The 14,246-nt window shown below is 35.0% G+C and overlaps 1 protein-coding gene across 1 annotated transcript; it reads left to right on the top strand.

Moving 5' to 3' along the window:
- The first annotated feature begins 10,114 nt into the window (after positions 1 to 10,114).
- Positions 10,115 to 13,613, top strand: LOC110671474 (protein SIEVE ELEMENT OCCLUSION B). Its single transcript, XM_021833957.2, has 7 exons — positions 10,115 to 10,406; positions 10,484 to 10,594; positions 11,042 to 11,490; positions 11,574 to 11,683; positions 11,786 to 11,928; positions 12,052 to 12,543; positions 12,689 to 13,613. Exons 1-7 carry the CDS (start codon positions 10,194 to 10,196, stop codon positions 13,304 to 13,306), a joined length of 2,136 nt encoding a protein of 711 aa, XP_021689649.2. The 5' UTR covers positions 10,115 to 10,193; the 3' UTR covers positions 13,307 to 13,613.
- Positions 13,614 to 14,246: the final 633 nt, after the last annotated feature.

Below are 14,246 nucleotides of genomic sequence, written 5' to 3' on the forward strand. Positions count from 1 at the left end.
TAAACATGAAATAATTCACTAAGTTACTCAATCACCATGATTAACATGATTTCTCATCAATTATATGCACAAATACCTCATCAAAAATGTGACTCATGGCTGTCCAAAATGACAACAACAATAACCCTTCAAACTCAAAATTTTCCTTCACCAAACTAACACCCATAACATGAACATAAACTTTAACAAAGAATTTCTCAAAAATGCAAACTTACCTTTAATTGTAACTTGCTAAACCTTCACCAAACTTCTCAAAATTGGTATCAATATCTTCCTTGTGGTGTGTAGACCATTTTTCATGAAGCTATCAAAGTGATTGGAGTTGAAAATGGGGAGTGCATGGAGCTTTGAAGAAAAACGTTAATGGTGTTTCCTCTCACTTTCATTCACGGCTAGTTTTATGGAAATGGAGAAGATGAAGTATCCAGCTGCATATTAAGTGTACACATGTCCCACTATGTGTTTAATTAATTCCCTTAGTGGTCCACTTAGTCACTTAATCATATAATAAGCTAAATTCCCACTTATTCCACATTTAACCTTTAATTTCTACTATTTACTTTAGGTACCACCAATTTAATTTTTCATTTTATTTTCTAAGTGTAATATTATTTATTTTTAGTGGACATTTAGGTCAAAAGACACTTCGGGATGTCAAATGACCATAATGCCCCTGTTCGGGTTGCATTCCCGATTTTTCGGTATTACCAGGTTTTGTCCGATTTTCGATTTCTCACTTTTCTTTGTACTAATTATTTAATTTTTTCTTTGATATTTCTAATGATATTTATACTTCAATAAATATTTATTGGAGTCCTAAAAATATTTTTCAGGGTTCGCCGCAGTCCAGGGCTAATCAACGGTCCACGCCGTGACTTCCCAGTGCGGTCACCCATCGCTAGGGTTCTTGGCTCGTTTAACTTGGTTACATTTCTTTGCTATGATTTTTCCTTTGTTTTTCTTGTATTTTCTTTTCTTGTATTTCATTATTTTATGTCTCCTCACTCATATTGAAGTGTGGTTCTAGGCATCCTAGCTGTCCGGACAAAGATCGGGCACCGAGCAAGAGAACGCACTCACCGAACTTAGGGTGTTACAATTCTCCCCCCTTTAAATAAATTTCGTCTCGAAATTTTACCTGGCATTAGTCTCTGAACAGCTGTGGGTGCTGTCCCCTCATATCCTCTTCACGTTCCCAAGTAGCTTCCTGGCCTGAATGATGGTTCCACAGCACTTTAACCAGGTGTATCTGTTTGTTCCTCAGCTGCTTCACCTCATAAGCCAGAATTTTTATGGGTTCTTCCTCATATGAGAGGTCTGGATTTACCTCAATCTCTTCAACCGATAGTACATGAGATGGGTCTGATCTGTACCTCCTTAACATGGACACATGGAAGACACTGTGTATCCTTGCTAGCTCTGGAGGTAATGCCAACCGATATGCCAAAGGACCCACTCTTTCCAGAACTTCATATGGTCCGATGAAACGAGGACTCAGTTTCCCCTTTCTGCCAAATCTCATAATCCTCTTCCAAGGAGAAACTTTGAGGAATATCTTATCACCCGCTGCATATTCAATATCTCTTCTCTTCAGATTAACATAGGACTTCTAACGGTCTGATGCAGCTTTGATCTATCTCTAATCAATCTAATCTTTTCCTCTGTCTGCTAAACAATTTCAGGCCCAATCATCTTCCTTTCACCTACTTCATCCCAACATAAAGGAGTTCTGCACTTTCTGCCATACAAAGCTTCATATGGAGGCATCCCTATGCTTGATTGGTAGCTGTTGTCATAAGCAAACTCAATCAAAGGCAAGTGTATATCCCAACTACCTTCAAATTCAATCACACAAGCCCGTAGCATACCCTCCAATATTTGAATAACCCTCTCAGACTGGCCATCTGTCTGTGGGTGGAATGCTGTGCTGAAGTTCAATCTAGTTCCTAGGGCTCTCTGAAGACTGCCCAAGAATCTAGAAGTGAACCTAGGATCTCTGTCAGACACAACCAATACTGGCACTCTATGCAGTTTTACAATCTCATATATGTACAATCTGGCCAATCTTTCCAGGCTATAGTCCATCCGGACTGGCAAAAAGTGAGCAGACTTGGTTAGTCTGTCAATTATGACCTATACTGCATCATGACTATTCTGTGTCCTCGGAAATCTCATCACAAAATCTATAGTTATCTGTTCCCTTACAATGTTTCATAGGGTGCCGTTTGTATGCTAGCTTGACACTTATTACTGTATACAAATTCTGTTAGTGGATTGTATCTGTCCCATCTCCCCACGGATTCAATGACACAAGTTCTCAGTATATTCTCGAGGGCTTATCACGCATTACAGGTTATTATTATCATTTCATTTCATTATTTACAGGAACTCAATGAGTTTTAAAATTTACTTGAATCACTTGTTTCGACTGTCCATCCATCTGAGGATAATAAGTCGTACTGATATCTCTAAGCTTATAGCAATTACTGTGGTACAGGTAATTCACACTAATGTAATTGAGTCACTGACTCTAGCTACCTTACAAGTGTAGTCGTTTGATAGGCTAGTTCTGAAGTTTTAAATTTCTGACTAAAATTTTCACATTTATTTCCAGTAATAGTATTCTATTCGGGTGCAACTGTATCAATTTATAGATTACTTACAAATATTCTTAATTTATTATACCACGAGGAAGCACGTAGCTCTACACAATAATCTCGTGTCGGTACTGTAATCTGCAGCTTACAATACAAACATCGAGAACATTATATAGTCACTACGTTATAACCTCATGGACTAGGTTTTCTAACATCTTATCCTTCTCGAATCCACTAATATCCTATACCGATTCTGATTATAATATCCATTAATAATTACTAACTGTAACATCTTTGCCCTCATCTAGAGCAATTCTATTACTGTAACTTACTTTTCGGTCCTCATGCCTTACATTAAGTAGGCTTGCCAATTAGCTTTATAATTTATGGTGTGTTAGAAAATACTTTTCACTGATAAACTCTTCCAAACTAATTTCACTTATTATCACAATTCTTATACATTTTATTATCGTAAAGGACTAGTCACTAATACATCAAAATTCATTCCCATGTAAAGGAATAACAACAGAACATATAGTTCTGACACTAACACACAACTAAGTAGTGCTGGGATCAAATAATAACTAATTGTTTCTTTCAAAAATTAAGAACTTACCAGCAGCTACATCTGAAGTTTCTGCTCTTTCTCCTTGGTGCATAGTGGACGCTCTGACTGGTGCGCTATCATATTCAGGTTGATTCACTGTGTTATAGTGGTGAGGAGTATCAACTCTATTTCTATCTTGACTCTGACTGACGGTCTGTGAAATCCGGAGAGCAGATCGAGGTGGTTTAGTACAATTTTTAGCAAAGTGTCCAAGTTTTCCACAATTGTAGCAGGCTCCAAAGGTCTTATAGCATATCCCACCATGATATTTTCCACAAGTTTCACATTGGCGGGGAGGGTAGGAACTTCTAGTTGTTCGACGACTAGACCTTGGTGGTCTCTGTCTTAATGATCCGCCTCTATTGTATCCCTGAGCTCGGGGTTCCTCAAATTCTTTTCTCTTTCTCAAATTACTGTTCGAGCTCTGACCGATAGGTTTCTCCCTCTTTTCCATTTCACACTGCCCTTGTGGGGGTTGGGTCTGTACTTGGGTTTGGGCTGACAGATTATCAGCCATTTGTTGAAAGAAAGTGGCCATTTGCTGGGCCATTTGTGCAATAATTTGTACTGGTAAAATTGGTACAGTCGGGCCTTCGATACTTTGTGGAGCTGGGGCCTCAACTTGTTCTTCTGCCATCACAGACTGTTCTATTATCTCATTCTTCTCTTCCATTTTTCTCACAGAGTTTTCTATTCCTGTACAACCAACATAAGGAGATTCCTCTCCATTAGTTCATATTTATGATGTACATGTACTATATGTATCAAACATTTGAGCAGTTGTAGTTACCGACAAAAAGATTTCAAATTCACAGTTCGAAATTCACTTTAAAACCATTGCTCTGATACCACTAAAACATGTCACACCCTACCCCTCTGTAAGGCATAACATGATCCCGTAGTATACCTAATGAATTACCAACTCCGTCTACTGATAACCCATTAAGTACACTACAAGGGATTTTAAAAAACTTTTCTTACTTCTTTTACAGTGGTGAGCACTATTTACAGGTGTTAAAGACTTTGATGAACTGAAGTGAAACAACTAACTCATTTGGTTTATTTAGAATTTACAGAAAATTTTGGCGAGTGCCATCTATATTTTGGACAAAGCAGTTCTTGAAAAACTCAGAAAAGCACTTCAATATGTATTTGCAAATCTCAACTCCAACATATTTTTCAACACAACATATTTCTCAACTCAAATCCATAGTGATTTTTCGAAGACTGAGATAAAGGAAATATAATACAAAACTATTCAAGTAAATGAAATCTCAAATTTACATTTACAATAATTTACATTTAATTACATACCAAAATGTTTTACAAGAGATTTTATACAATCGCTCAAATAATTTACATACATATTATTACATGCTTACATCAAAACTATGTACATGGGTATATCTATGATATACCCGAGTGATCTGAATGTATCCTCAAAGCAACTTAATCATCGCTCTATGCTCTTCTTACTGCGACAAGATGCAAAGCTATCACGAGTGGTGAACTCAGTGGTGCACAACTATAATTTAAAACATAGTACAATATACATTGACAAATTTTACAGTAAATAATTTGAGAATCTGAATGCTGATCAAATTCCAAAACTCAAAATATTCATTGCCAATAATGTAAATCATTTGTATAAATGACTTGGAGCACAAAATTCAATTTATCAAATCATGACTATCCATTTAAGTAATTCCAACAAAATCAATTATACATAAACCATAATTGAAATCACCATTCCTTACCATTCAAAAGCCATTCTGTATCTCAAAAATCATTATGTATCTCAAAAATCATACTGTATCTCAAAAATCATACTGTATCTCAAAAATCATACTGTATCTCAAAAATCAATCTTTATCTCACTAACTATGCAAGACTAATCCGAAAGGGCCATATTCGATGTGATTCTAACTCCCTATGGTCGGGGAGGTCGAATCAGATTCTAACTCCCTATGGTCGGGGAGGTCGAATCATCGTGCACAGTACCATCACAATAATGAATCTTCCGTAAGGGCCATAACGATAACATAAACTTAGATCTAACCTCAAATCAGAGGAAAATCTAAGCCTGTGCACGTACCATGGTAATCAAAACACAACTCACTCCATTGTCTTCTCAACAAATGAGAGAGACGGGTAATAACCTAGTCAAGCATCTATAGTGAGATATAAAACAATATCACAATCCTTTTAGCGAGCATAAATCACAATATAATTCGATTCAAAGTCAATTCCAATATCCAATAATTTTTATGCTCATCACAATTCAAATCATAAAGTTTGCATTTTTCCATGAATATTACCATCACAATTCAAAACATGTTCTATCACAATTTTCCAAAACATAATTTACTCAATCCATAACAATGCTTAATACTTATGGAAATACCATTTCACAAAGCCAAATTCATACATACTATAACAATTTTCAATAATCATTGAATTAAATCCAATGCTTGTTAAACATAATACATAGGAAAAGTATGTCATTTAATCATATGAAATATTCATAATAAAATCAGTTAAAAACTAGTTGTGCACAAACCTCTGATGACTGTCTCTCGGTCTGGACTCAGTGTTTCCTTCCCTTTTCCTGAGTCTTTGGTAACTGAGAAACACAATTTGAAGTGTTTCAGTACTAAATTAAACTGTCTCTATCGATGGTGTTTGGTAAATAATGCACTGAACTCAATTATTCACTTAATCACCTAATATACCGACCCTCGTTGCGTTTTAGGTAAATTAGGTTTAAGTGTCGTTAATATGTCACATTTGATAGGGTTTTAGGTTTGGTATGTTTTACCAAAGTCATTTCCTTGCTTAGTGCATTTTAATGCAAATTGCTGGATTCCGGAACACTGGTTTGACCTAACCGGACGATCTAGTTCCCTCGGTTTTCGGGTCTCGGTCGAAACTACAAACTTGTAGATCTAGGTCTTATTGCACGCGGTGCAAAATTTCAGGTCAATCCAAGTTAAGTAGACCAAGTTATGGTCATTACACTATTTCTGGTCAAGTGGTACCATTTTAGGTCAATTTTAGGTCAAATTGGTCAAATCTGGTTCGGCCAGTTTTTGGACCCAAACTTGTGCAAGTTGTTTGACTTGCTTATGGTCATTTCTGGGATTTGGTGTCTTCATAAGACTTGTAGGTATGGGTCTTAACTATTCTTGGTCAAAATTTCAGGTCAATTGGACCTGGTTTGAGTGAGTTATGGCCGTTTCACTGCTGCCCAATTTGTCATTTTTCAGGTCCTAATTGCACCTAATCCGAATTGGTCATTTTTTTAGGTCACCTTGCAAGCAGAATTTTGGCATGGTTTCTCAATGAAAGTTGGCACATTTTGTGCCTAGTTTCACCTCAAATTGGTCTCATACCAATTGAGGTTACACATTCAAGGTTATAGGCTAAAATATACACTGCCCTCAATATGCATTTAACACCCCAACTTCAAACACACACTTACCTTTGCCATTTGTTTACTTACCTACCAAACTGTTTTGGCACATTACCAAAAGCATTTTCTACATTACATTAGCATTATTTTGGGCAGATTCCAATCACCCTCAACACACCAAATATCATTCACAATTACAATTTCTAAGTACCATTACAAACACACCAAAACATTACAAACTTTACATACACCTTACAATGTTAATTTACATACATATCATCAATCCTTCTAGGTCAATATTCTGCCCACACTTCCTTCAATATATACCATTACTCAAGTGTCCACAAGCTGCCACAAACCATTCTTCAACATCACATTGCCGTCCCATATACCAATTCCCATCAAAGTGCATAATTCACCATATAAACATGAAATAATTCACTAAGTTACTCAATCACCATGATTAACATGATTTCTCATCAATTATATGCACAAATACCTCATCAAAAACGTGACTCATGGCTGTCCAAAATGACAACAACAATAACCCTTCAAACTCAAAATTTTCCTTCACCAAACTAACACCCATAACATGAACATAAACTTTAACAAAGAATTTCTCAAAAATGCAAACTTACCTTTAATTGTAACTTGCTAAACCTTCACCAAACTTCTCAAAATTGGTATCAATATCTTCCTTGTGGTGTGTAGACCATTTTTCATGAAGCTATCAAAGTGATTGGAGTTGAAAATGGGGAGTGCATGGAGCTTTGAAGAAAAACGTTAATGGTGTTTCCTCTCACTTTCATTCACGGCTAGTTTTATGGAAATGGAGAAGATGAAGTATCCAGCTGCATATTAAGTGTACACATGTCCCACTATGTGTTTAATTAATTCCCTTAGTGGTCCACTTAGTCACTTAATCATATAATAAGCTAAATTCCCACTTATTCCACATTTAACCTTTAATTTCTACTATTTACTTTAGGTACCACCAATTTAATTTTTCATTTTATTTTCTAAGTGTAATATTATTTATTTTTAGTGGACATTTAGGTCAAAAGACACTTCGGGATGTCAAATGACCATAATGCCCCTGTTCGGGTTGCATTCCCGATTTTTCGATAATACTGGGTTTTGTCCGTTTTTCGATTTCTCACTTTTCTTTGTACTAATTATTTAATTTTTTCTTTGATATTTCTAATGATATTTATACTTCAATAAATATTTATTGGAGTCCTAAAAATATTTTTCAGGGTTCGCCGCAGTCCAGGGCTAATCAACGGTCCACGCCGTGACTTCCCAGTGCGGTCACCCATCGCTAGGGTTCTTGGCTCGTTTAACTTGGTTACATTTCTTTGCTATGATTTTTCCTTTGTTTTTCTTGTATTTTCTTTTCTTGTATTTCATTATTTTATGTCTCCTCACTCATATTGAAGTGTGGTTCTAGGCATCCTAGCTGTCCGGACAGCACTGGGCACCGGAGCAGTAGAACGCACTACCGAACTTAGGGGTGTTACAATGAGAATGATTGATGAGATAATTATGATTAGCATGGATAAGACTTTTTGTCTGAAAATATTGTTAAAACTTTCAAACAGGTAAATAGTAAAACACGTCAACTGGTAATAAAATAGGGAAAACTCCACTGGTTTCTCCGTCAAAAAAATAATTAATATTAAAATATAATGAGATTAAATTATGAAAGGAATAAAGTAAGATAAGATAGGGTGCTCCGGCACCGAATATAGCACACTTTGCTCGGCTACACTGTAGTCGGGTGAGGGGTGTTACACTTTTCTTCTTCTTCTTTCTCTTCTCATTTTCCAAATTCAAATTCATAATTTAATTTATGTTAATTATTTTGTTTCCTTATTTTAATTTGACATTTAGGTCAAAATTCACCTCTAGGGGTGAAATGACCAAAATGCCCTTCATGGTGCTCATCGGGTTGTTTTTATTATTTTATACCAATTAATAAATTCTCTAAATTTTATTTTACTTCTCAAAATTTTTCTATATTTTTTTAATATTTATTTCATTAATTTATGTCTCCTCACTATAGTTTAAGTGTAATTCCAGACATCCTGACTGTCCGAACAGACATTAGTCGTCAGAACAGTTAAATATACGGACTACCTATGGTGAGGGCGTTATAAGTCATCTATACATAAGTCAAAATATGAAGTTGAAAATTGATTAAAAAAATTAGATAAAACTACAAAAACCTTTAGCAATATGGATAAACTTACTGAAATTAAAGTTTTAAATAAAATTTTAAAAAATACAGATAGATTAATTTTATTTTTTCACAAACTCAAGTTTAAATGTTGATTTATCTATACATATCACGACAACAACTTTTAACATTATTTTGTATATAATGTTAAAAGTAATAAATAACACCGATATAACGTATTTAGATATCAAAATAGCGTATAACGTAATAAATAATATATATAACATTATTATAATAATATTTTAAATTAGTATAAAAACATTGTTAAAAATTTTAAGTTATGAGGTTTACGCGTATCATTGTTTGCTTGTTGATAATTCTTAGTAATAATATATTTTAAATTTTTAACAGTATATCGTTTTTGTTTTTTATCAGCAAATGCCTGAGTTGGGTTTGCTCCTTAGTTGAGGGTGCTTTGGATTTGTATGTTGGCCTGGTCTTAGTTTGGAACTTTTCCTTTTATCTTGTTACTTCTATTTTTTCATTTGGATAAATTTCCCTGCTTATAAAAAAATATAATTTATAAAAAAAATAATATATAAGACAATACCATTAAAGTCTAAATTTGTTGTAGTGTATGTATATCCCATTAGGAAAATTTTTATCTAAAATTGGTCCATCATGAATTATTATATATTTAATATATAGGTATCACACACATATTATATCTGGAGTCCACCGTGAATACAATAAATTAGGTTTGAGTAAGAAAAATCCTATTATTTATATACAAAGTGTTTGTACTCAACGTTTAATATGAAAATCCTTGATAAAGCTAAAAAAAAAAAACAAAGAACAAAGCAGAAGTGATACTTTTCCATGTCTTGCACTTTGTTTGATTCTCAAGAATTTCCGGCGAGGAAGAAACAAAATTATCAAGCAAAGAAGCAAAAACATCTAGTTGGACCAATCATAAAGTGGATAGAACATCAAGTAGGGCTCCAAAGCATTTTAAAGTTGGGACATGTTGATATGTTCAAATCGTCCTTTGGATTGGTTGATGGTTACAAATCATCCTTTTGGATTGGTCTAATTTCAGTAACTGTTACTTCATATTTCATGAAAACCACTGCTGCAGATTTGTGGGCCTGCCAGAAAAGGTAAAAGATATATAGTGCAACCATCATGAAGAGTCCTGGGGCTTTTCCAATGGTTTCTTGTACTAAAACTTCATTGGAAGCAAGGAAGATTCAGTAATGAATTTGTATGTGTGCTTTATTCTATTTCTCTAATGATTATATAAAGGCCCGCATACAAGAAGAAGAACACATTAATCCCTCTCTGCTATATTTCCAAAGCCTTCTTTTCTGTCTTCTGCTCTTGTTTTTAAGCCTAAGAATGGCCATGACCAGGCAGAACCCACCCAGTATGCAGAAACTGACGAAAGGTGACAGGCTCATGTTCTCATCTTCTGATGACAATGCAATGACCAAGCAAATTGAGGCAACGCATTCTCCTGATGGACGTGAGTTCGATGCCAAACCTCTTCTTCAACTCGTTGAGGATATATTTAATCGAGCCGCCCCAACTATTGATGCCCTTGCCGTGCCGGTAAATTTCATGTTAGCCATCCAAATTAATATTTCTTGAGCATAAATAAGCTGCTAATCCATTTTGATATTCTGCAGGGCACTCATCAAGCACGTACTGCAGATGCTCTGGATGAGAAAGCTTACCAAGGTCACTTCATTGCCACGCTTGAATCGTTGGCGTTTGTCATAGATCGAGTTGCTAGTGAGGTGATCTCTTTCTATATAAAATGGATTTTGTCCCGACTATTGCATAAACACATCGTTTTTTTTTTTCTTTCTTTTTTTTTTAAGGTAAAGCCAATATATTAAAATTAAAAATAAACTTTATTTTTAATTTTAACGCATTGGTTATCTGTACAACAATGCATTTTGAGTTGAATTTTTTTTCTTAAATCTAGTCTACCATATACATATATCTCATAAATTTATATTTTAATTTAATCATAATACCAGTCTAGATAAGAATTTCTCTTTCAAATTTCATCTTTCTGAAGAAAAAATTTTATTTAGAACTGATCTATCATATATTTAAAATATAAACACGTGATTTTTCATATTTTTATTTATTTTTATTTTAGGATTGACCAGATGTAAATAAGAATTTACCGCCCATAGTATCTGATCACGTCTAACTAGCTAGTCTTGTGTATACAGATAGCATGTAAATGCTCAGGGAGTGCGGATGCACATGCAACTGCAATGTCAATATTGAACATGCTATCTAGCTATTCGTGGGATGCCAAACTGGTGATAACCCTGGCAGCTTTTGCGATGAATTATGGAGAGTTCTGGCTGGTTGCCCAGAACTACACCTCAAACCAGCTTGCCAAATCCGTGGCAATCCTGAAACAATTGCCTGAAATTTTCGAGCATTCGAGCATGCTTAAACCCCGTTTCGATGCTGTGAAAAATCTCATAAAAGTCATGCTTGATATTGCCAAGTGCATTGTCGAGTTAAAGGAGCTTCCATCTCAGTACATTTCAATGGATGTCACTGCATTGTCCACTGCAATGGCCTATATACCAATTACTGTCTACTGGACAATCAGAAGTGTCGTGGCTTGTGCATCCCAGATCACTGGCCTTATCGGCCTGGGGCATGAGTACGTATTCGATGTCCTTATTGAGATTTTTATTGATCAGCAAGTTTAGTGGTTTCTCAACTCATCCGTACTGTTGGTTATAGGTACATAGCATCAACTACAGAGGCTTGGGAGTTGTCGAGCTTGACTCACAAGCTCAGCAACATGCATAGTCACCTAGCAACTCAACTGGGGATCTGTTATAAGCATATTGGTGGGTTTTACAGCTAAAATTAAATAATCTCTGCAAATATATGCAGATGAAGGTTGGTATATGCACATATACACTGATAAAATCATCGTATACTACATGCAGATGAAAAGAAACACCTGGAAACTTACCAGAACCTTTTACATTTGTTTGGGATGGCACACATTGACAACATGAGAGTTCTCAAGGCATTGATTTATGCGAAGGATGATCTGCTGCCGCTTGTTGAAGGAACCACCAAAAGGAGGGTTTGCACTTTCCCCTTTGAATCATCTAATTGACTTTAACAAAATATTCAAATTATTCTCCAAACTATCAGCTTTCAGGTGACAGGTCTAATTAGCCATTCATGTTCTGCTTGAAAAAAACAGGTTAACATTGACGTCCTGCGGAGAAAAAATGTGCTGCTGCTCATATCAGATCTTGATATATTGCAAGAAGAGATTGCCATTCTTGAACAGATATACAACGAGTCGCGGCTCCATCCCACGAAGCAGGAAAGTCAGTATGAGATTGTGTGGCTCCCAATTCTTGACCCAAATATACTGCGGAATGATAATATGCAAAAGAAATTCGAGAATCTGCAGGCTGGTATGACTTGGTACTCAATATACCACCCTTCCTTGATCGACAGGGCAGTGATCAAGTTCATCAAAGAAGAGTGGCATTTTGGGAAGAAGCCTATTCTTGTGGTACTAGATCCACAAGGGCGGGTTGCCTGCCCAAATGCTCTCCATATGATGTGGATTTGGGGCAGTCTAGCCTTCCCTTTCACCACTACAAGGGAGGAAGCTCTCTGGAGGGAAGAGAGTTGGAGACTTGAGCTCTTGGTGGATGGCATTGATCCAATAGTTCTCAATTGGGTACATTTAGTTTTACTAATTAGTATTAATATATTAGTACTGGAGTAGTAGGGAACTTTGGCTCATTAATACTAGATTTCTACCCAGGACTGTGATGCTAAATTTTTGAAGCTGTGCTTATTGACTTGTCTTTGCCTTTCACCAGATAACAGAAGGAAGGTACATATGCTTGTATGGAGGGGAGGACATGGATTGGATTCGAAAATTTACCAACACTGCAAGAGCAGTGGCGCTAGCTGCAGGTATCCCTCTTGGGATGGTTTATGCAGGAAAGAGCAACCCAAAGGATAGAGTACGGAAGAACATTGAAGCCATCATTGTTGAGAAACTCAGCCACTACTGGCAAGACCTGACTTCAGTCTGGTACTTCTGGGTTAGGATAGAGAGCATGTGGCGCTCGAAGAATCAATTAGGAAAAACCGCAGAAAATGATCCCATAATGAAGGAGATCATGACAATGCTCAGCTTCGATAGCAGTCAAGGTGGATGGGCCATATTCACTAGAGGTTCAGATGAGATGGTGAAAGCCAAAGGGGCTCCATTTTTAACCTGCCTGACGAATTACAGTACCTGGCAAGATCAGATCCAGCAAAAGGGTTTCATGCCAACACTTAGAGATCAACTTAAAGATCTTCACACTGAACATCACTGCAATAGGCTGGTGCTCCCTGGCGCTGCAGGGCTGATTCCAGAAAGGATAGTATGCTCAGAATGCGGCCGCGTCATGGAGAGGTTCATTATGTATCAGTGCTGCGATGAATAAACAGCGATGAAGGTCATGAGAGGCTACGTATTATACTATATAAATCAATCCAGTGGTAAATAAGAAGCAGCCTGGCCGCATTTACGAGGGGCAGCAGGTTTGCTATATTATATGATGAAGACCATTTCCTTGAGAAAATGTTCGCTATGTAATGGTTATCATTACCATTTTTTTTTCTTTTCACTATGATGTTTTTTTTGTTCTCTTCGTTAAGATAGTATGATGTAATAGTATGCTCAGAATGCGGCCCCCTCATTGCAAGAATTATTTATTATTTTATTTAATTATATTATTTAATATTTTTATATTTAATATTTTCAAAATCATACTATCTTATTAAATATAGTAAATATAAGTTAAATATTATTAAAATTTTAAATAATTATATATTTTTAAGTCAAATTAAATTTTAGTCTTTAAATGATTATTAATTATTTTAAATATTATTTTATTATTATGTAATAATATAATATATTACAGTATAAATATAATTAAAAACATCATATATAATTTAAAAGTATATATCCATAACACAAATATAATGATTTATTAATATTGCAGTAAAGCACTAATTCTATTTTATTTTAATTGGCTAATAAAAAATTAAATTGATCAATATATTTTAATTAATTTCAATTAATAAAATTCTAAAATAGGAATTCTAATAGAATTTCAAAGTAGAATTTATGATAATTGAGTAGGTTTATTTATTGTTATTTTTTAATTTATAATACATATTATAGATGATGAATATTAAAAATGTATTAAAATTTTTTAAAAAAGAAAATTATATTTCAATAATACATTTATTTATTTATTTTAATGGTAAAAGTAAAATATATACATATCCAACTATCAAAATATTTATGTTTTATGTATGCTTATATTTCAAAAGATTAGTGTAGCAATTTTTGTTAATAATTCTTTTTTCTCATAATTG

This window comes from Hevea brasiliensis, chromosome 18 (genome assembly GCF_030052815.1).
Source record: "Hevea brasiliensis isolate MT/VB/25A 57/8 chromosome 18, ASM3005281v1, whole genome shotgun sequence".
NCBI lineage: Eukaryota > Viridiplantae > Streptophyta > Magnoliopsida > Malpighiales > Euphorbiaceae > Hevea > Hevea brasiliensis.

Coding starts and splice junctions, on each gene's coding strand:
- LOC110671474 (XM_021833957.2), top strand. CDS start 10,194: ATGGCCATGACCAGGCAGAACCCACCCAGTATGCAGAAACTGACGAAA. Junction 11,684..11,785: donor GATCTGTTATAAGCATATTG/GTGGGTTTTACA, acceptor TACTACATGCAG/ATGAAAAGAAACACCTGGAA. Junction 11,929..12,051: donor AAGGAACCACCAAAAGGAGG/GTTTGCACTTTC, acceptor TGAAAAAAACAG/GTTAACATTGACGTCCTGCG.